The sequence below is a fragment of the Tachypleus tridentatus genome, chromosome 9 (genome assembly GCF_004210375.1).
Source record: "Tachypleus tridentatus isolate NWPU-2018 chromosome 9, ASM421037v1, whole genome shotgun sequence".
Classification (NCBI taxonomy): domain Eukaryota; kingdom Metazoa; phylum Arthropoda; class Merostomata; order Xiphosura; family Limulidae; genus Tachypleus; species Tachypleus tridentatus.
In genome coordinates, this window is record NC_134833.1 from 159046326 (window position 1) to 159071254 (window position 24929).

General features: G+C 36.8%; 1 protein-coding gene across 1 annotated transcript; it reads right to left on the reverse strand.

Annotated features, from left to right (window-relative positions):
- Positions 1-1660: 1660 nt before the first annotated feature.
- On the reverse strand, positions 1661-17600 carry LOC143227542 (uncharacterized). The gene is made up of 5 exons (XM_076458977.1): positions 17441-17600; positions 16599-16876; positions 14990-15392; positions 12440-12702; positions 1661-2002 (listed from the first exon to the last, which is right to left on the reverse strand). The coding sequence occupies exons 1-5, from the start codon at positions 17598-17600 to the stop codon at positions 1661-1663; spliced, it is 1446 nt and encodes a 481-aa protein (XP_076315092.1).
- Between the last annotated feature and the right edge of the window lie 7329 nt (positions 17601-24929).

Consider the following 24929-nt stretch of genomic DNA (forward strand, 5'->3'; position numbering starts at 1 on the left):
CGGATCGTGTATTGTTTTACCGAGTAACCCACCCACCCCCGAAAAAAAAACAATCACCTATCATATAGAGTTCTTACAATAATATTTTAAAAATCAAATTTAATATGTGTATTAATTATGTATTCTTAACATATATTCTTATACATTAGAAAGTACAATTTGCGTTTTGTTTGTAGCATATTTCATACGTCACGCTCATAAAAATGTATTCAATTTACCTTAAAGCAAATTTAACATAATATTACATTTTTACGCTTGAAATTTTAATAGTTTAAAGGGTATACGTACGTGTACAAGATAAACTAAAAATTCTTCAAAAAGGCCTATTTATCCTTGTCAGTGAATAACGAACGAAAAAGGAAACCCTTGTTCAAAATAGGTTCGTAGTTTATTCTTTAAAAACACAAAACTAAGGTTTTTGTTTTCTTTCCGCTAGCAATAACAATAATTAGCGAAGATTTTAAAAGGACATTTTCGCGCTTTGACCTACTTGATACTGATTTAGGAGGAACAGCCTCTTGGTGATAATAACTAGTGTGTTGTCAATAAAAATAATATAATTATGATTAAAAACAACTTCTTTTATAAGAAATCGTTTTAGTTGTTTTGGGTTTTCTGTCAAGAATTTCTTGTAACCTATAAAACATTAAACGAATCCCAATTTAACAAACGTTAATATTACACAAGCTTACTGAGAGTGACACAAAACCAACAGACGTCGTAACTTTCAAGCGAGTCATTTATTCAAGTAAAATCTTTTGTTCACCTCGGATTCTTTCAGTCTTTAAAAAGCATTCAGCTGTTGCATATGCACCTTTCACACAATCTCTGAAACACTCAATATACCTAAAGTTCTTTTTTTTTAAATAGGTGTGCACTTCAGTATCTATCTTTTTTAAGATTAAGATACAATCTTATCGCTTATGCCTTTTCGTTTTCGGACACAATCTCTGTAATATCTGTTAGGCTTAAAAACGATATCTTTAATATCTATTGTAATTTAAACAGACTGTTTACTTATTTCCATTCTACTATCTTTCTACGTTTAAAAAACAATTTGTTTAGTACCTTTTCGTTTTTAAAGAAATAATCTCTAGAGTGACTTTTAGATTTAAAGAGGTAGTCTTTAATTTGTTTAAGTTTAATTAGATCTGTATGGAACCCTTTTGTGTTTCAAATGACAATCTCTCTCTACCACACAGTGCATACTAGGTTCACATACATTCAAGTTAATATGTGCTTCAGTACTTACCTTTTAAAGCTCAAACTGTCGAAATTACTACATGCGCTAAATGAGACCTTCAGGAACAGAACACTCACAAAATACCAAGTGTATATTTAAGTGTATCAAGCTGACTATTCGACAGCCAAAACATAGGAGAGTTTATCAAAAAAATTGAATTAGTTTTTGTTATGCATAATCTTTACATTTGTAGATAGATAAAGGAAAATATTTTTTCCACATTTCGTGAAAATAACAATAGTAAATCTGCAGTCATTAAATCATTAGTCCTTTTTGATAGAACACCAATTATGTTTAATTAATAATTTACACTTTACCATTTTACACCTGCGAAGTTTTCCAAAGTTACAATTAAAACGCTTCCTGTGGGTCTTTTTTAAATAATTATATTTTGAAAATTATTAGAACATCTTTGATTTACGCTTTACAATTTGGTGCATTACATATAGTACAGATTAACGTATGGTATAAAAGTCGGTAACTCAACTTACTAGAATTTGAGCCATTGATTGGTTTCTTTTCCTCATTTTCAGGGCTAGAACTACTTGAATTTGCTTGAGTAGTCAGTTTATTTTTTACACTTCCAGGAGGAGTGGAAGTTTGATCATTGAGAAAATTATCTCCAACGTTTCTGGGAGTACTGGAGCCATTTGAAGATGACTGACTTGTTAGCTTATCTATCACGTTTCCAGATGTTGTGCTCTTTTCTGTTGTACTGGTTTCGCGATAGCAAACATAATTCCCTTGTGTTTGGCAGCTCTAGAACAAAAATGATTCAAAATCTAGCATTATATTAAATATCTTTTAAGATAGGTCCAGTTGTCCCGTAAACCCAGTGAGAACTTCCAATTTCTCGGAAATAATTTGTTGAAAGTAAAAGTTAAATTTTGTAAGTCTATACACGATATATATATATTTAATTAATAAAAGCATGTATTACTGAATATCGTTCAAAGTGGTAGAATATAATTTTCGAGTGTTATGCTAGGGGGTTTATTTTAGAACAAAGCTAAACAGATTCCACTGAGGGGAATCGATGTGAACATTGTAATCTTACTGCTAACCCATCAAGGGATATTCTGAAATGAGTTAATCAATACTATCTACCAATTCTTGGACTACTCTTGTCACAACGAATAATAGGATTTGACTGTTATTTTTATGACACACTCGATTCTTTTTTCTTGTTAACTACAAGTTCTCGTAAGAGAAATAGATGAATAAGATTTTTATGGATTTTTTTAGTACTAGTTTTATAAAAGTATTTCTAAAGTATGATATAAAAATCAAAACAATCACATGATTTAATGAATGTAACAACAAATAAACTTTCATATGGAAACATTCTGTCGTTACGATATGCTCATGTCCACAACAAGTTAAACATTCTGTCGTTACGATATGCTCATGTCCACAACAAGTTAAACATTCTGTCGTTACGATATGCTCATGTCCACAACAAGTTAAACATTCTGTCGTTACGACATGCTCATGTCCACAACAAGTTAAACATTCTGTCGTTACATGCTCATGTCACAACAAGTTAAACATTCTGTCGTTACGATATGCTCATGTCCACAACAAGTTAAACATTCTGTCGTTACGACATGCTCATGTCCACAACAAGTTAAACATTATGTCGTTACATGCTCATGTCCACAACAAGTTAAACATTCTGTCGTTACGATATGCTCATGTCCACAACAAGTTAAACATTCTGTCGTTACGATATGCTCATGTCCACAACAAGTTAAACATTCTGTCGTTACGATATGCTCATGTCCACAACAAGTTAAACATTCTGTCGTTACGACATGCTCATGTCCACAACAAGTTAAACATTCTGTCGTTACGACATGCTCATGTCCACAACAAGTTAAACATTCTGTCGTTACGACATGCTCATGTCCACAACAAGTTAAACATTCTGTCGTTACGATATGCTCATGTCCACAACAAGTTAAACATTCTGTCGTTACGATATGCTCATGTCCACAACAAGTTAAACATTCTGTCGTTACGATATGCTCATGTCCACAACAAGTTAAACATTCTGTCGTTACGATATGCTCATGTCCACAACAAGTTAAACATTCTGTCGTTACGATATGCTCATGTCCACAACAAGTTAAACATTCTGTCGTTACGATATGCTCATGTCCACAACAAGTTAAACATTCTGTCGTTACGACATGCTCATGTCCACAACAAGTTAAACATTCTGTCGTTACGACATGCTCATGTCCACAACAAGTTAAACATTCTGTCGTTACGACATGCTCATGTCCACAACAAGTTAAACATTCTGTCGTTACATGCTCATGTCCACAACAAGTTAAACATTCTGTCGTTACGATATGCTCATGTCCACAACAAGTTAAACATTCTGTCGTTACGATATGCTCATGTCACAACAAGTTAAACATTCTGTCGTTACGATATGCTCATGTCCACAACAAGTTAAACATTCTGTCGTTATGATACGCTCATGTCCACAACAAGTTAAACATTCTGTCGTTACGATATGCTCATGTCCACAACAAGTTAAACATTCTGTCGTTACGATATGCTCATGTCCACAACAAGTTAAACATTCTGTCGTTACGATATGCTCATGTCCACAACAAGTTAAACATTCTGTCGTTACGACATGCTCATGTCCACAACAAGTTAAACATTCTGTCGTTACGATATGCTCATGTCCACAACAAGTTAAACATTCTGTCGTTACGACATGCTCATGTCCACAACAAGTTAAACATTCTGTCGTTACGATATGCTCATGTCCACAACAAGTTAAACATTCTGTCGTTACATGCTCATGTCCACAACAAGTTAAACATTCTGTCGTTACGATATGCTCATGTCCACAACAAGTTAAACATTCTGTCGTTACGATATGCTCATGTCCACAACAAGTTATACATTCTGTCGTTACATGCTCATGCCCACAACAAGTTAAACATTCTGTCGTTACGATATGCTCATGTCCACAACAAGTTAAACATTCTGTCGTTACGATATGCTCATGTCCACAACAAATTAAACATTCTGCCGTTATGATACGCTCATGTCCACAACAAGTTAAACATTCTGTCGTTACGATATGCTCATGTCCACAACAAGTTAAACATTCTGTCGTTACGATATGCTCATGTCCACAGCAAGTTAAACATTCTGTCGTTACGATATGCTCATGTCCACAACAAGTTAAACATTCTGTCGTTACGACATGCTCATGTCCACAACAAGTTAAACATTCTGTCGTTACATGCTCATGTCCACAACAAGTTAAACATTCTGTCGTTACGATATGCTCATGTCCACAACAAGTTAAACATTCTGTCGTTACGATATGCTCATGTCCACAACAAGTTAAACATTCTGTCGTTATGATACGCTCATGTCCACAACAAGTTAAACATTCTGTCGTTACGATATGCTCATGTCCACAACAAGTTAAACATTCTGTCGTTACGACATGCTCATGTCCACAACAAGTTAAACATTCTGTCGTTACGACATGCTCATGTCCACAACAAGTTAAACATTCTGTCGTTACGACATGCTCATGTCCACAACAAGTTAAACATTCTGTTGTTACGACATGCTCATGTCCACAACAAGTTAAACATTCTGTGGTTACGATATCCTCATGTCCACAACAAGTTAAACATTCTGTCGTTACGATATGCTCATGTCCACAACAAGTTAAACATTCTGTCGTTACGATATGCTCATGTCCACAACAAGTTAAACATTCTGTCGTTACGACATGCTCATGTCCACAACAAGTTAAACATTCTGTCGTTACGATATGCTCATGTCCACAACAAGTTAAACATTCTGTCGTTACGATATGCTCATGTCCACAACAAGTTAAACATTCTGTCGTTACGACATGCTCATGTCCACAACAAGTTAAACATTCTGTCGTTACGACATGCTCATGTCCACAACAAGTTAAACATTCTGTCGTTACGACATGCTCATGTCCACAACAAGTTAAACATTCTGTCGTTACGACATGCTCATGTCCACAACAAGTTAAACATTCTGTCGTTACGACATGCTCATGTCCACAACAAGTTAAACATTCTGTCGTTACATGCTCATGTCCACAACAAGTTAAACATTCTGTCGTTACAATATGCTCATGTCCACAACAAGTTAAACATTCTGTCGTTACGATATGCTCATGTCCACAACAAGTTAAACATTCTGTCGTTACGATATGCTCATGTCCACAACAAGTTAAACATTCTGTCGTTATGATACGCTCATGTCCACAACAAGTTAAACATTCTGTCGTTACGATATGCTCATGTCCACAACAAGTTAAACATTCTGTCGTTACGATATGCTCATGTCCACAACAAGTTAAACATTCTGTCGTTACGATATGCTCATGTCCACAACAAGTTAAACATTCTGTCGTTACGACATGCTCATGTCCACAACAAGTTAAACATTCTGTCGTTACGACATGCTCATGTCCACAACAAGTTAAACATTCTGTCGTTACGACATGCTCATGTCCACAACAAGTTAAACATTCTGTCGTTACGATATGCTCATGTCCACAACAAGTTAAACATTCTGTCGTTACATGCTCATGTCCACAACAAGTTAAACATTCTGTCGTTACGATATGCTCATGTCCACAACAAGTTAAACATTCTGTCGTTACGATATGCTCATGTCCACAACAAGTTATACATTCTGTCGTTACATGCTCATGCCCACAACAAGTTAAACATTCTGTCGTTACGATATGCTCATGTCCACAACAAGTTAAACATTCTGTCGTTACGATATGCTCATGTCCACAACAAATTAAACATTCTGTCGTTATGATACGCTCATGTCCACAACAAGTTAAACATTCTGTCGTTACGATATGCTCATGTCCACAACAAGTTAAACATTCTGTCGTTACGATATGCTCATGTCCACAACAAGTTAAACATTCTGTCGTTACGATATGCTCATGTCCACAACAAGTTAAACATTCTGTCGTTACGACATGCTCATGTCCACAACAAGTTAAACATTCTGTCGTTACGTATGCTCATGTCCACAACAAGTTAAACATTCTGTCGTTACGATATGCTCATGTCACAACAAGTTAAACATTCTGTCGTTACGATATGCTCATGTCCACAACAAGTTAAACATTCTGTCGTTACGATATGCTCATGTCCACAACAAGTTAAACATTCTGTCGTTATGATATGCTCATGTCCACAACAAGTTAAACATTCTGTCGTTACGATATGCTCATGTCCACAACAAGTTAAACATTCTGTCGTTACGACATGCTCATGTCCACAACAAGTTAAACATTCTGTCGTTACGACATGCTCATGTCCACAACAAGTTAAACATTCTGTCGTTACGACATGCTCATGTCCACAACAAGTTAAACATTCTGTTGTTACGACATGCTCATGTCCACAACAAGTTAAACATTCTGTGGTTACGATATCCTCATGTCCACAACAAGTTAAACATTCTGTCGTTACGATATGCTCATGTCCACAACAAGTTAAACATTCTGTCGTTACGATATGCTCATGTCCACAACAAGTTAAACATTCTGTCGTTACGATATGCTCATGTCCACAACAAGTTAAACATTCTGTCGTTACGATATGCTCATGTGCACAAGTTAAACATTCTGCCGTTACGATATGCTCATGTCCACAACAAGTTAAACATTCTGTCGTTACAACATGCTCATGTCACAACAAGTTAAACGTTCTGTCGTTACAACATGCTCATGTCCACAACAAGTTAAACATTCTGTCGTTACGATATGCTCATGCCCACAACAAGTTAAACATTCTGTCGTTACGACATGCTCATGTCCACAACAAGTTAAACATTCTGTCGTTACGATATGCTCATGTCCACAACAAGTTAAACATTCTGTCGTTACATGCTCATGTCCACAACAAGTTAAACATTCTGTCGTTACGATATGCTCATGTCCACAACAAGTTAAACATTCTGTCGTTACGATATGCTCATGTCCACAACAAGTTAAACATTCTGTCGTTACATGCTCATGTCCACAACAAGTTAAACATTCTGTCGTTACGATATGCTCATGTCCACAACAAGTTAAACATTCTGTCGTTACGATATGCTCATGTCCACAACAAATTAAACATTCTGTCGTTACGATATGCTCATGTCCACAACAAGTTAAACATTCTGTCGTTACGATATGCTCATGTCCACAACAAGTTAAACATTCTGTCGTTACGATATGCTCATGTCCACAACAAGTTAAACATTCTGTCGTTACGATATGCTCATGTCCACAACAAGTTAAACATTCTGTCGTTACGATATGCTCATGTCCACAACAAGTTAAACATTCTGTCGTTACGATATGCTCATGTCCACAACAAGTTAAACATTCTGTCGTTACGTGCTCATGTCCACAACAAGTTAAACATTCTGTCGTTACGATATGCTCATGTCCACAACAAGTTAAACATTCTGTCGTTACGATATGCTCATGTCCACAACAAGTTAAACATTCTGTCGTTACGACATGCTCATGTCCACAACAAGTTAAACATTCTGTCGTTACGATATGCTCATGTCCACAACAAGTTAAACATTCTGTCGTTACATGCTCATGTCACAACAAGTTAAACATTCTGTCGTTACGATATGCTCATGTCCACAACAAGTTAAACATTCTGTCGTTACGATATGCTCATGTCCACAACAAGTTAAACATTCTGTCGTTACGATATGCTCATGTCCACAACAAGTTAAACATTCTGTCGTTACGACATGCTCATGTCCACAACAAGTTAAACATTCTGTCGTTACGATATGCTCATGTCCACAACAAGTTAAACATTCTGTCGTTACGATATGCTCATGTGCACAAGTTAAACATTCTGCCGTTACGATATGCTCATGTCCACAACAAGTTAAACATTCTGTCGTTACGACATGCTCATGTCCACAACAAGTTAAACATTCTGTCGTTACGATATGCTCATGTCCACAACAAGTTAAACATTCTGTCGTTACATGCTCATGCCCACAACAAGTTAAACATTCTGTCGTTACGATATGCTCATGTCCACAACAAGTTAAACATTCTGTCGTTACGATATGCTCATGTCCACAACAAATTAAACATTCTGCCGTTATGATACGCTCATGTCCACAACAAGTTAAACATTCTGTCGTTACGATATGCTCATGTCCACAACAAGTTAAACATTCTGTCGTTACGATATGCTCATGTCCACAACAAGTTAAACATTCTGTCGTTACGATATGCTCATGTCCACAACAAGTTAAACATTCTGTCGTTACGACATGCTCATGTCCACAACAAGTTAAACATTCTGTCGTTACATGCTCATGTCCACAACAAGTTAAACATTCTGTCGTTACGATATGCTCATGTCCACAACAAGTTAAACATTCTGTCGTTACGATATGCTCATGTCCACAACAAGTTAAACATTCTGTCGTTATGATACGCTCATGTCACAACAAGTTAAACATTCTGTCGTTACGATATGCTCATGTCCACAACAAGTTAAACATTCTGTCGTTACGACATGCTCATGTCCACAACAAGTTAAACATTCTGTCGTTACGACATGCTCATGTCCACAACAAGTTAAACATTCTGTCGTTACGACATGCTCATGTCCACAACAAGTTAAACATTCTGTCGTTACGACATGCTCATGTCCACAACAAGTTAAACATTCTGTGGTTACGATATCCTCATGTCCACAACAAGTTAAACATTCTGTCGTTACGATATGCTCATGTCCACAACAAGTTAAACATTCTGTCGTTACGATATGCTCATGTCCACAACAAGTTAAACATTCTGTCGTTACGACATGCTCATGTCCACAACAAGTTAAACATTCTGTCGTTACGATATGCTCATGTCCACAACAAGTTAAACATTCTGTCGTTACGATATGCTCATGTCCACAACAAGTTAAACATTCTGTCGTTACGACATGCTCATGTCCACAACAAGTTAAACATTCTGTCGTTACGACATGCTCATGTCCACAACAAGTTAAACATTCTGTCGTTACGACATGCTCATGTCCACAACAAGTTAAACATTCTGTCGTTACGACATGCTCATGTCCACAACAAGTTAAACATTCTGTCGTTACATGCTCATGTCCACAACAAGTTAAACATTCTGTCGTTACGATATGCTCATGTCCACAACAAGTTAAACATTCTGTCGTTACGATATGCTCATGTCCACAACAAGTTAAACATTCTGTCGTTACGATATGCTCATGTCCACAACAAGTTAAACATTCTGTCGTTACGATACGCTCATGTCCACAACAAGTTAAACATTCTGTCGTTACGATATGCTCATGTCCACAACAAGTTAAACATTCTGTCGTTACGATATGCTCATGTCCACAACAAGTTAAACATTCTGTCGTTACGATATGCTCATGTCCACAACAAGTTAAACATTCTGTCGTTACGACATGCTCATGTCCACAACAAGTTAAACATTCTGTCGTTACGACATGCTCATGTCCACAACAAGTTAAACATTCTGTCGTTACGACATGCTCATGTCCACAACAAGTTAAACATTCTGTCGTTACGATATGCTCATGTCCACAACAAGTTAAACATTCTGTCGTTACATGCTCATGTCCACAACAAGTTAAACATTCTGTCGTTACGATATGCTCATGTCCACAACAAGTTAAACATTCTGTCGTTACGATATGCTCATGTCCACAACAAGTTATACATTCTGTCGTTACATGCTCATGCCCACAACAAGTTAAACATTCTGTCGTTACGATATGCTCATGTCCACAACAAGTTAAACATTCTGTCGTTACGATATGCTCATGTCCACAACAAATTAAACATTCTGCCGTTATGATACGCTCATGTCCACAACAAGTTAAACATTCTGTCGTTACGATATGCTCATGTCCACAACAAGTTAAACATTCTGTCGTTACGATATGCTCATGTCCACAGCAAGTTAAACATTCTGTCGTTACGATATGCTCATGTCCACAACAAGTTAAACATTCTGTCGTTACGACATGCTCATGTCCACAACAAGTTAAACATTCTGTCGTTACATGCTCATGTCCACAACAAGTTAAACATTCTGTCGTTACGATATGCTCATGTCCACAACAAGTTAAACATTCTGTCGTTACGATATGCTCATGTCCACAACAAGTTAAACATTCTGTCGTTACGATATGCTCATGTCCACAACAAGTTAAACATTCTGTCGTTATGATACGCTCATGTCCACAACAAGTTAAACATTCTGTCGTTACGATATGCTCATGTCCACAACAAGTTAAACATTCTGTCGTTACGACATGCTCATGTCCACAACAAGTTAAACATTCTGTCGTTACGACATGCTCATGTCCACAACAAGTTAAACATTCTGTCGTTACGACATGCTCATGTCCACAACAAGTTAAACATTCTGTTGTTACGACATGCTCATGTCCACAACAAGTTAAACATTCTGTGGTTACGATATCCTCATGTCCACAACAAGTTAAACATTCTGTCGTTACGATATGCTCATGTCCACAACAAGTTAAACATTCTGTCGTTACGATATGCTCATGTCCACAACAAGTTAAACATTCTGTCGTTACGACATGCTCATGTCCACAACAAGTTAAACATTCTGTCGTTACGATATGCTCATGTGCACAAGTTAAACATTCTGCCGTTACGATATGCTCATGTCCACAACAAGTTAAACATTCTGTCGTTACAACATGCTCATGTCCACAACAAGTTAAACGTTCTGTCGTTACAACATGCTCATGTCCACAACAAGTTAAACATTCTGTCGTTACGATATGCTCATGCCCACAACAAGTTAAACATTCTGTCGTTACGACATGCTCATGTCCACAACAAGTTAAACATTCTGTCGTTACGATATGCTCATGTCACAACAAGTTAAACATTCTGTCGTTACATGCTCATGTCCACAACAAGTTAAACATTCTGTCGTTACGATATGCTCATGTCCACAACAAGTTAAACATTCTGTCGTTACGATATGCTCATGTCCACAACAAGTTATACATTCTGTCGTTACATGCTCATGCCCACAACAAGTTAAACATTCTGTCGTTACGATATGCTCATGTCCACAACAAGTTAAACATTCTGTCGTTACGATATGCTCATGTCCACAACAAATTAAACATTCTGCCGTTATGATACGCTCATGTCCACAACAAGTTAAACATTCTGTCGTTACGATATGCTCATGTCCACAACAAGTTAAACATTCTGTCGTTACGATATGCTCATATCCACAGCAAGTTAAACATTCTGTCGTTACGATATGCTCATGTCCACAACAAGTTAAACATTCTGTCGTTACGATATGCTCATGTCCACAACAAGTTAAACATTCTGTCGTTACGATATGCTCATGTCCACAACAAGTTAAACATTCTGTCGTTACATGCTCATGCCCACAACAAGTTAAACATTCTGTCGTTACGATATGCTCATGTCCACAACAAGTTAAACATTCTGTCGTTACGATATGCTCATGCCCACAACAAGTTAAACATTCTGTCGTTACGACATGCTCATGTCCACAACAAGTTAAACATTCTGTCGTTACGATATGCTCATGTCCACAACAAGTTAAACATTCTGTCGTTACATGCTCATGTCCACAACAAGTTAAACATTCTGTCGTTACGATATGCTCATGTCCACAACAAGTTAAACATTCTGTCGTTACGACATGCTCATGTCCACAACAAGTTAAACATTCTGTCGTTACGATATGCTCATGTCCACAACAAGTTAAACATTCTGTCGTTACGATATGCTCATGTGCACAAGTTAAACATTCTGCCGTTACGATATGCTCATGTCCACAACAAGTTAAACATTCTGTCGTTACGACATGCTCATGTCCACAACAAGTTAAACATTCTGCCGTTACGATATGCTCATGTCCACAAAAAGTTAATAAACACAATTGACAACTCCTATATCACGTTATCTAAATTTTAAAGAACTAATTTTGTAACAGAGGTAATTTAACTTTTGTCTTGAAATAAATAAAGGTATGATTGTCCATTATCTACTTCAACACAAGAACTTGCTCCAAACTTCTGTTGTTTTTACCTCATTAATAGGAGTGGTGTTGTTGAGCCAAACTAAGCAGGATGCATTATGTCTTAGGACATATGGTGCCTGAATGTTATACTTTATGATGAGGCTCCAGAGAAATAACTTATGTTCCAACATATTCATGTAGTTTGCTACCTCCGCACTATTATTCTTACATTGTTCTACTGCTGACTGGAGGTTGTTACTAGACGACAAAATCATAAAACAATGTCTGGTTATCGCTCCTGGGGTTGAATCAGTACACTGGAAGGAGGAATCTTTAAAAAATATATAAATTCAATAAAACTGTTAGCACGGTCCTCTCAACAAACTTTGGTCTCAGATCAAGTCATTCTTAGCTTAGGATTAATCTTACCTAAAACATTACATGTAACTTTTAGACTGGAAATGAACAACATGTTACAGCAAGACAACTTTGTTGCCAAAACTTGCAGAGATTAAAGTATTATTTTTGTCTGTTGTTTGAGTAACGCATCAAAATTATAAACAGTGATGTAACAGACGAAGATTCTTTTAAACAAAACTACCTTTATAGTCTTTAGAATACTTTTCTGCCCCTTGTTTGTAATTAAGAACAAAGCTACTCATTGGGCTATCGAGACCTGGTTTCCAGTGTTGTGAATATTCAGGCATAAACCTTTGCCATTGGGGACTTTTTTGTGCTGATATGTGACTAGCTTCACTATCTTATTGACGCTGTCTATGTAGTGCTGATATGTGACTTGCTTCACTATCTTATTGACGCTGTCTATGTAGTGCTGATATGTGACTAGCTTCACTATCTTATTGACGCTGTCTATGTAGTGCTGATATGTGACTTGCTTCATTATCTTATTGACGCTGTCTATGTAGTGCTGATATGTGACTAGCTTCACTATCTTATTGACGCTGTCTATGTAGTGCTGATATGTGACTAGCTTCACTATCTTATTGACGCTGTCTATGTAGTGCTGATATGTGACTAGCTTCACTATCTTATTGACGCTGTCTATGTAGTGCTGATATGTGACCAGCTTCGTTATCTTATTGACGCTGTCTATGTAGTGCTGATATGTGACTAGCTTCACCATCTTATTGACGCTGTCTATGTAGTGCTGATATGTGACTAGCTTCACTATTTTGTTGACGCTGTCTATGTGGTGCTGATATGTTACTAGCTTCACTGTTTTGTTGACGCTGTTTATGTAGTGTGATATGTGACTAGCTTCACTATTTTGTTGACGCTGTCTATGTAGTGCTGATATGTGACTAGCTTCACTATTTTGTTGACGCTGTCTATGTAGTGCTGATATGTGACTAGCTTCACTATCTTATTGACGCTGTCTATGTAGTGCTGATATGTGACTAGCTTCACTATTTTGTTGACGCTGTCTATGTGGTGCTGATATGTGACTAGCTTCACTGTTTTGTTGACGCTGTTTATGTAGTGTGATATGTGACTAGCTTCACTATTTTGTTGACGCTGTCTATGTAGTGCTGATATGTGACTAGCTCTACTATCTTATTGACGCTGTCTATGTAGTGCTGATATGTGACTAGCTTCACTATTTTGTTGACGCTGTCTATGTGGTGCTGATATGTGACTAGCTTCACTGTTTTGTTGACGCTGTTTATGTAGTGTGATATGTGACTAGCTTCACTATTTTGTTGACGCTGTCTATGTAGTGCTGATATGTGACTAGCTTCACTATCTTATTGATGCTGTCTATGTGGTGCTGATATGTGACTCGCTTCACTATTTTGTTGACGTTGTCTATATAGTGCTGATATGTGACTAGTTTCATTATCTTGTTGACGCTGTCTATGTAGTGCTGATATGTGACTAGCTTCACTGTTTTATTGACGCTGTTTATGTAGTGCTGATATGTGACTAGCTTCACTATCTTATTGACGTTGTCTATATAGTGCTGATATGTGACTAGCTTCATTACCTTATTGACGCTGTCTATGTAGTGCTGATATGTGACTAGCTTCACTATTTTGTTGACGCTATGTATGTAGTGCTGATATGTGACTAGTCTCACTATCTTATTGACGCTGTCTATGTAGTGCTGATATGTGACTAGCTTCATTATCTTATTGACGCTGTCTACGTAGTGCTGATATGTGACTAGCTTCACTATCTTATTGACGCTGTCTATGTAGTGCTGATATGTGACTAGCTTCATTGCAATGTCTTTTTGTTATGAGGGGTTGAAAGGTTCTCATATTCTTTGTAATCACACTCTCTAGTTTTCTTCAATTTGTGGATGGAAGGTATTGTCTCATATTGGCTTAGTGTGTAATTTTGGAGTTTACTGCTACTCTAATCACTCTGCTCTGCTAGTTTTGCTACTTTCATCGAGAACGTCTTCGTTGAAAGTTTGTATTTTGGTTCTACATCATTCAACAATCTTGAATTGTACATGACAAAGATTACATTTATTTAAAATTAAACATTTTTTTCCAGGATACTAACAATACTTATTTTTTACTCTATATTTATTAAGATAAACGAGCCACATAAGCAAATGTGAAAACGACCACGTGATTTCTGTTTCTTACCTGTTAAACTTGATGTCAAGTTACTAGTTGGAGATACACTGGGTGATGTTAAGTTACTAGTTGGAGATACACTGGGTGATGTTAAGTTACTAGTTGGAGATACATTGGGTGATGTTAAGTTACTAGTTGGAGATACACTGGGTGATGTTAAGTTACTAGTTGGAGATACACTGGGTGATGTTAAGTTACTAGTTGGAGATACACTGGGTGATGTTAAGTTACTAGTTGGAGATACATTGGGTGATGTTAAGTTACTAGTTGGAGATACACTGGGTGATGTTAAGTTACTAGTTGGAGATACACTGGGTGATGTTACGTTACTTGTTGAAGACACATTCTTTAATGACGATTCATCTGGCTTCCAGAAATAACAAACAAAACCCTTTTTGTCATCACAGTTATTCTAGAAAAGAAAGGGAACAAAAATTAAGTCACTTTGATCAAAGTTTGAAGAAATATTTGTTTCTTTTAGGATATTCGCACAAAGCTACGCAAGGGTTACCTACTCTGTCCCTAATTTTGAAAAAAAGAACGCAGCTGGGTAATAACACCTATTGCCGACTTCTGAGCTGTTCTAATTGAATAATAGGATTTGGCCTGTACTCTGATAATGCATCTGCGGCTTCAAAGATCAGAGGGCTATTTTATGGCAAAGGGACACAAACCTTAATATTTCTGAAGATGACCAGGGAGGTCGAAACGTTGTTCTCTCCTTATCAATAAAAGTGTTAATACCCATACCAGACGTTCTGAGATACAAACCGTAATCTGTTATATTCGCACTCCGATACGCTAATCCTTATTAGGCCCTTCTTGGCCTTGACGAAATGTTAGCGTGGGTTGAACACATATCAAGTTTCATGCTAAACTGCTGAGTTAGTTTCAAAATCTAAGAATTTTTAAAATTCTACTAGCAGTCTTCTTCAACATGGTGATACTTTAAATTTATTCATCAGTTTTTGTTGTTTTTGGTCACCTAAAGTATTGTTATTATTTACCAGTAAGTAAATAATTATTATATTAATTAATTTCAATAAATGTCACTACTGTATTTTGCGAACTGAGGAACCGCACTACATCGTTTTAAAATACTCTTTTACTAAGTTATAGCAGACGTTATTTAGGTATTTACACGTTTATCAATGCTCGCTTCTTTAGTTTTTGCAGATATTCCCTTATCTGATAATTGTTTTGAATATTTATAAAAATAAGAAGCAATTTGTCTGTTTTGAATTTCGCGCAAAGCTACACGAGGGTTATCTGTGCTAGCCGTCCCTAATTTAACAGTGTAAGACTAGAGGGAAGGTACCCGGTCATCACCACCCACCGCCAACTCTTGAGGTATTCTTTCACCAACGAATAGTGGGATTGACCGTAAAATTATAACAACCCACGGCTGAAGAGATAAGCATGTTTGGTGTTACGGGGATTCGTACCTGCGACCCTCAGAATACGACTCGAGTGCCTTAATCACCTGGCCATGTCTGGTCTAGAAAAATGAGCTTTATTATAATAGATTTTGGTTAAAGAAACAGTTTCATGTATTCTGAAGTAACACTAAAGTAAATGGGTTCCAACAAGGTGTAAAGTGGGGTCGTTGTGATCTTACCGTTTCCTCGTAATGTCCTTCGTTAACCATCCAGAAGCAGGACGAACTGTCAGTCTTTAATTTCTTACCAAACCACACTGGGCCACTAGTAACGTTGGAGATCAGCCTTCTTACAAATGTCTTCCTAGGCGTTAGGACGTCCTCACCAGGTAATTCAGCTTTTAAGTTCGAACAGTTACGCTCTGCTTCAATCAGGGTGGAAGAAGTGTTGAACACTTTGAAACAGGCGCTACCAGTAGCTTCTCTGTGCTCTATAAACCCGTTTATGCAAGTAGATCCTGTCGATAAACAAAACAACAACAATAGAAAGCTTTAAACATCTCTCCGAGAGTTGTGGATACTGTTAAAATAAAGAACTTCTAACTTTTCATTGAAACGACACACTAAATAACACAACAATAATAATGTAGTGTCTGTTAGACTAACAAAGCTTTAACCAGTTAATTAAGACAATACAATGAGTAATCTAACAATAAGAACGTAGTATACTATTAGAATAATTAAATGTATTGTTAAGTTTGAAGGGTTTTAATCGATCAAGATGACACTACGTAAAACAACAATACGACGCGATATCTGTTAGATAATTAAAGCAACGCACTGATTAACGTAATAGTAAGAAAGTGGAGTGCTATTACCTCATTCGTTAGGTTAACAAAGCTCCAACTAATCAGAGGAAGACACGTGAGCAAAGCGGCAGTAACAAACAGCGTACTATTAAATCAAGAAAACGTAAACCAAAGATGAACACTAAGTTTTGGATGATTTAACAAGAATAACCCAATTGTATTTTTTTTTATTAAACAGTATGAAAAATTAAAATGGGTTAAACCCCTTAATACTCACGTGGATAGGCACAAAACAGGGGTAGTTTTCATTGTCACACAGAAATCGAGGATATACATTCGTCAGTGCTACCCCTCTCGGAGGATCACATGCTATGTTGTTGAAGTCACTATTCAACAACCCGTCAGGAAGTTTTCTCCCGTCAACATACCACATGTCCGAAGTTTTGGTCTGTATAACACCTGTGTCATTAGTGAAATAAAACGTACTCGGTTATTTTTAAATTAATTAATAACTCATATTGCTTGTGTTGTTTTTTAGTTCCGCGCAAATCTACACGAGGGCTATCTGCGCTAGCCGTCCCTAATTTAGTAGTGGAAGACCAGGGGTAAGGCAGCTAGCTAGTCATCACTACCCATTGCCAACTCTTGGGCTAGTCTTTTATTAACGAATAGTGGGATTGACGGTATATTATAACGTCCCCACAGCTGAAAGCACATTTGGTGCGACCCTGCAACCCTTAAATTACGAGCGGAGCGCCTTAACCACCTGACCATACCGGGCCTAATAACTCATAACAAAAACATGAAGCTATAGTTTATTGTTAATAAGCGATAACTTGTGTGATTTATTACTAATCAAAGTTTAAATAAAGAAGTCCTACTGAGCAGCCATTATTACTTATTGCAATTTAGTGCGTCACAGAGTTACCTGATATGTTTCAGTAGTTACGTTTCTAACGAAATCCCACACTGCACCGTTATTTTAATATGTAAAGTTTCGGTTTTCGTGGTTGGTCTACGAGCTGTGTGCTTATGAACTGTTTATTATTCATATAAAATAAAATGAAATATTGAGCTAATTAAATTACGTTTTATTCAAAATAACTTGTGATTTTAACCTATTGAGAATTTCAAACAAACACTGAAACGTTACAATACGTCACAAAATAAATGTATTACTGTTATATACTTAAAATACGTTAAATGTGTATATATATATATATATTGAATGTGTGCTAATATGCTTTTGTTAAATAACTTTAAGAGTGCTGTAGAAGTACTGTTTTTAACATCTAATGACGAATGAAAACAGCATTTGTAAATAGATGGGCGTTGCTTAATTGTTGACGTACCTTGTTGCAGATTAAATGTTACTAGTTTCGAGAACTGACGCTTCTAATCACGTTTCGCGCTTTCAGCTGTGTGCACGTTGTAAACTAGGCTATCAATCCCAGTTCAAAGATGTTGGTTGGCTGCATTTTTCCTGGTCAGTAGTTCTATACCTAAACCCTAGGGGCGCTAACCTAACTGTTTAGTTTAACTGCTGTAAGGTGTCGTTCAGGATGAATCTCCCATTTGTCCGTTTATATTATTTGGTTGTTTTTTCTCTTTTCTTCCTGATAGTTCAGCGGTTAGTCTGAGGATTTGTAACCCTAAATATCTAGTTTCAGTACCCACAATGGACAGAGAAAAGATAGACCATTGTGTATCTCTGTGCTTAATTGGAAGCAAAACAAAAAATACAGTCAAAAGTTAGTGTTAATAAATGGAAATATGTTATTACACTTTATCAAGATTCTTGTCTGAAATGACTCAAGTAAAATTAGTAAAACTTATTACACATCGCTTAAGCAAGTTCACACAATAACAGCTGTTGTTTTGGAGTTTGATAATACAAATAAAGTCCGAATCACAACTCTGGTATTTCAGTCGGTTTGACGATTCATGGCGTTAACTGTTAAGCCTCGGCGGCACTGGATATAACGGATGCAGGATGGTTGCCATACCGTTATACTTTTTCTAAACTTTGACTTGTAACTTCTTAGAGTTGTATTACAATAAGTGGGCTATCTAATAAGTACACGCAATAGATTAAATTAAAATGTTCTAACTGGAAAAGCGGCTAATCCTGAAAATTTAGAACAACTTTTAGCCTTTAACAATAACAGATAAACGTTTAACTTAAAATGTAATGATGTGTATCATGTAGTAAGTGGAAGTAGTTCTGTAATTGCGGTTATCTAAATAAAATTACTTTTACCACAACTACACAGAAACTTGTTCGTTTCAAAATTCCACGCAAAGGTAACCACAGGTTGCATGGGTTTAACTGACCCTAAATTGTAGTGAGGGACTAGAGCAAGGAATCTCAAAATGTTTTTGTTGGGCGCCTTCTCCATTCCCCATTTTCCACACAAAATTCTCGCAAATATACACCCTCCAGTGGAACAGATAGCTCATTGTGTAGCTTTGTGTTTAACTTTAAACAAATATACACCCTCTAGTGGAACAGATAGCCATTGTGTAGCTTTGTGTTTAACTTTAAACAAATATACACTCTCTAGTGGAACAGATAGCCCAATGTGTAGCTTTGTGTTTAACTTTAAACAAATATACACTCTCTAGTGGAACAGATAGCCCATTGTGTAGCTTTGTGTTTAACTTTAAACAAATATACACCCTCTAGTGGAACAGATAGCCCATTGTCTAGCTTTGTGTTTAACTTTAAACAAATATACACCCTCCAGTGGAACAGATAGCCCATTGTGTAGCTTTGTGTTTAACTTTAAACAAATATACACTCTCTAGTGGAACAGATAGCCCATTGTGTAGCTTTGTGTTTAACTTTAAACAAATATACACCCTCTAGTGGAACAGATAGCCCATTGTGTAGCTTTGTGTTTAACTTTAAACAAATATACACCCTCTAGTGGAACAGATAGCCCATTGTCTAGCTTTGTGTTTAACTTTAAACAAATATACACCCTTTAGTGGAACAGATAGCCCATTGTGTAGCTTTGTGTTTAACTTTAAACAAATATACACCATCTAGTCGAACAGATAGCCCATTGTGTAGCTTTGTGTTTAACTTTAAACAAATATACACCATCTAGTGGAACAGATAGCCCATTGTGTAGCTTTGTGTTTAACTTTAAACAAATATACACCCTCTAGTGGAACAGATAGCCCATTGTGTAGCTTTGTGTTTAACTTTAAACAAATATACACCTCTAGTGGAACAGATAGCCCATTGTGTAGCTTTGTGTTTAACTTTAAACAAATACACACCCTCTAGTGGAACAGATAGCCCATTGTGTAGCTTTGTGTTTAACTTTAAACAAATACACACCCTCTAGTGGAACAGATAGCCCATTGTGTAGCTTTGTGTTTAACTTTAAACAAATATACACCCTCTCAGTGGAACAGATAGCCCATTGTGTAGCTTTGTGTTTAACTTTAAACAAATATACACCCTCTAGTGGAACAGATAGCCCATTGTGTAGCTTTGTGTTTAACTTTAAACAAATATACACCCTCCAGTGGAACAGATAGCCCATTGTGTAGCTTTGTGTTTAACTTTAAACAAATATACACCCTCCAGTGGAACAGATAGCCCATTGTGTAGCTTTGTGTTTAACTTTAAACAAATATACACTCTCTAGTGGAACAGATAGCCCATTGTGTAGCTTTGTGTTTAACTTTAAACAAATACACACCTCTAGTGGAACAGATAGCCCATTGTGTAGCTTTGTGTTTAACTTTAAACAAATATACACCCTCTAGTGGAACAGATAGCCATTGTGTAGCTTTGTGTTTAACTTTAAACAAATATACACCCTTTAGTGGAACAGATAGCCATTGTGTAGCTTTGTGTTTAACTTTAAACAAATATACACCTCTAGTGGAACAGAGAGCCATTGTGTAGCTTTGTGTTTAACTTTAAACAAACAAGCAGCTATACTGTACAAACCATAAAATGTTCTAAACTACAATACTTTTTTTTTTATAATCTCACAGCTCTTTCTTTTACATTAGCTTTGCGAACTCTTTCTGGGTCTGGATCCCAATTTGAGAAAAGCTGGACAATTAGTAAAATCACACACCACCAACTTGTTGGCTACCATTATGTAAATAGTGAGGTTTAGTTGTCACTTTTGTAATACACTCAACTGCACGGTCCAGACACAGGTAAATTAGACCACGCGCGGCTCGTAAAAATATCTAGTGAGACAGCATGTACTTACCTAAACTTCATGCCTCGTAAAGAATAATTACTTATTGTGTGTTCTTACCAACCCATGCCTTGTAATCACGGTCACTAGGAAGCTTTGACCTCAACGTATTTATTAAATCGGCTGTTTTGGCATCACCAGATCTCCCAGTCCAGCACCGCCATCTATCGCACACAGTCGTCTTGATTCATTGAAACTTTTGTTTTCACTTTGGAAAAACTTCACACACAGTCCATCAATAGCGTCGTAGCCAGCTTCACAGTCGGCGCCACCTGTCTGGTTGAATTAAAAACAATAATAAAATATTTTTTCAGCAATTAATAATAGCTGGGATGTTTTAACACATGTCTCTCTGTTCACCAAACACTCTACAGGACAGAATGAAATTAATTTCGCAATGGTTAAAGTTCACTCGACGACAACGAAATAAAATGATTGTTTTCATGAGAAAACTTGAAAAAATTTGACGATCGGAACTCTCGCTCTGCTCTTTTCTCTGAACCTTCGTTTGTGATGCTACCATATTATAACTTATCCCGGATGAGTCACAGATTTATTAGGTTATGTACGTTACGTATTAGGATTTCAAATATCTGGCAATTTTAATTAGAATTTAGAAGTTAATTAAATGTTAATTTGTGTCAAATGTATGATATTTGCCAACAAGATTGACACACACAGATTTTTCTTAAACAACTATATTTTAATATACAAACAATAACACAGTTTATAATAACGATTATTACAAATAAGGATTTATGTACACGTTTTACAAACAGTATTCAGTTTTCTATTTGGTTTGAAACTGAATTTTTCATCGACGGTCCAGCTTCGCAACGAGCGAATTAATTCTGAGTTGATATTGTTACAAATATCTTGACGAGTATACAACGCTAAAATAAGGGATTCGATTCCCCTCGGTGGGCTGAGCAGATAGCCCGATGTGGCTTTGCTATAAGAAAAAAATCACTTGACGAGAAAGCTAGCTAGCTCTATTCTTGGTTAGCCTCACGTGGTTTATAAGCTCACTTTTTACCGAGAAAGATATCTAGTGTCCTTGTAGAAATACTAATGTCCGAAGTTAATTCTCTGAAGTTCAACGGTTTATAATATTCGAAATCTATAAATGTTCCTGGTCAAATTCTGTAGTTTTCCGATTAATAAACTTTAATCACAATTACAGCTACCGAGGCTTGTAGCATACTGACTGTAGCTAAACAACGATATTAAACTGTCTTCTCGCGCCTTACGATAGCAAGCTTTAATACTCGTTAGGCGAGATCCTCGAAAATTCACTTGGCAATGACATTATAAGATACGCTAGTGCTTTCGTAAAACACATATTGTTGATTCTTGCACTCCAGAATCTTCTACAAATTTATAAAACAGGGGGACGTACGCAATATACATTTCAGAATAAACGCCATGTGCATCAAACTGGAACAAACGTAGATATTAAAATAAATATATAAGGGTAAATTCGTTACAGAGAAAGAAAAATGAAAATGATGAATTATGGACGACATCAGCCAGAGTGTATTTTACATATAATATTATGATGTTATTTTTTTTATTGTATTATAGAGAAAGGATTTATTAAAATTGCAATTAGTTTCAAATACATTTCTTAAATATAGACTAAAAACAGGGATATCCTAGGTTAAAGTGTAGTTGTCCCTAAGCGTAGTCGTCCCAATTTAGTATTGTTGACCAGAGAAGAACATCCACTGAGATTATTGACCAGAGGAGGACAACCATTGAGGAGCACGAGCTACATATGCAACTACTCTTTAACTGGCACAGTTATAACACCCTATAGCATGTTCACTAGCATATTTTGGCTCAAACCTAGGGCTTAGAGGCCTGTAGCCTGATACGTTAATCATTATAATTTATATTAATTTCCGATCATTTTACAAGTTATATATATATATATATATATTCCCCCTGCTAGTTCAGTGGTGAGTCTACGGATTTCCAACGCTAAAATCAGGGGTTCGATTCCTCTCGGTGAGCTCATCAGAAAAAGGCCCAATGTGGCTTTGCTATACAAAAACACACACATATATATATATATATATATCACATTTCTCTGTGCTATATTAATGGCGTTCATGTTATTATTCGACTCTGCACAGCCTTGAGTAGTTAAATAGTAGTTAGAAACAATGTTAAATTTTATCATTTGTACATAAATTTCAATCGTATAATTCTGAAGTGAGAATGTCTATATCACAGCACGCAAAATAATTCAGTTAAAATAAGGTAGAAACAAAGCTATAGTTTCATTAAGGTGTTAGGATTTGGGTGCTAAAACCCACAGTGTCACAGATTACAGTATCACTGATCGCCTATAATTACTTTAGGTCATGATAGTTAACCCTATATGGCATAAAAATATGACATTATCAAAGAGTCGTATTCCCAAATAGGGATTCGCATAATAGTGCTAGAAGTATTGAAATTCACAAATGATAATTACATTTAATATGGACATTTGTAATAACAGCAACACTACGTCTGTGTACGCCCGTGAGCTACAAAGTTGCCTTTGCAAATGTTAAGTCTGCGCAGTTGAGTCTGTGAAATAAATGCACCGGTTCTATAAATTTGTTTGAGAGCAAAGCCACAATAAGCTTTTTTGCTGTGTCCATCATGGGAGTCAAGCATTATAATTTAGCATTGTTAGACTGTATACTTACCAATGTTCCATCGAAAATGCCTATTGTTTTTAAACGCATGTTTTTGGTGTGTTTTTCGTGATTAGTTTGTTTGTTTGTTTTGAATTTCGCACAAAGCTACTCGAGGGCTATCTGTGCTAACCGTCCCTAGTTTAGCAGTGTGAGACTAACGGGAAGGCAGCTAGTCAACACCATTCACCGCCAACTCTTTGGCTACTCTTTTACCAACGAATAGTGGGATTGACCGAAAATTATAACGCCCCTACGGCTGAAAGGGCGAGCATTTTTGGCGCGAAAGGGATGCGAACCCGCGACCCTCAGATTACAAGTCGCACGCTTTAACACGCTTGGCCATGCCGGGCCGCGTGATTAGTTAATTTAATTTTTTTTTCGTTGAGTTTTTTATCAAATACATTGAACCTGCTGCGAAGTTTGGTTTGGTTTCTTTTGAATTTCATGCATAGCTACACGAGGGCTATCTGCGCTATCCGTCCATAATTTTGCAGTTTAAGACTAGAGGGAAGGCAGCTAGTCATCACCATCCACCGCCAACTCTTGGGCTACTCTTTTACCAACGAATGGTGGGATTGACCGTCACGTTATAACGTGCCCACGACTGAAAGGGCGAGCATGTTTGGTGCGACGGGGATTCGAACCCGCGACCCTCGGATTACGAGTCGAGTGCTTCACCACCTGGCCATGCCGGGCCGTGCTGCAGAAGTTTTACTGGTTTGAGAATTTGGTAAATTTCCGATTAAACTGAAAATTACTTTTTAATCAAGAGACAGAATTCAACGTACCGAGGTCAATGCAGAAACGAAAAGTGACAAGACACTCCAGAAAGTTACC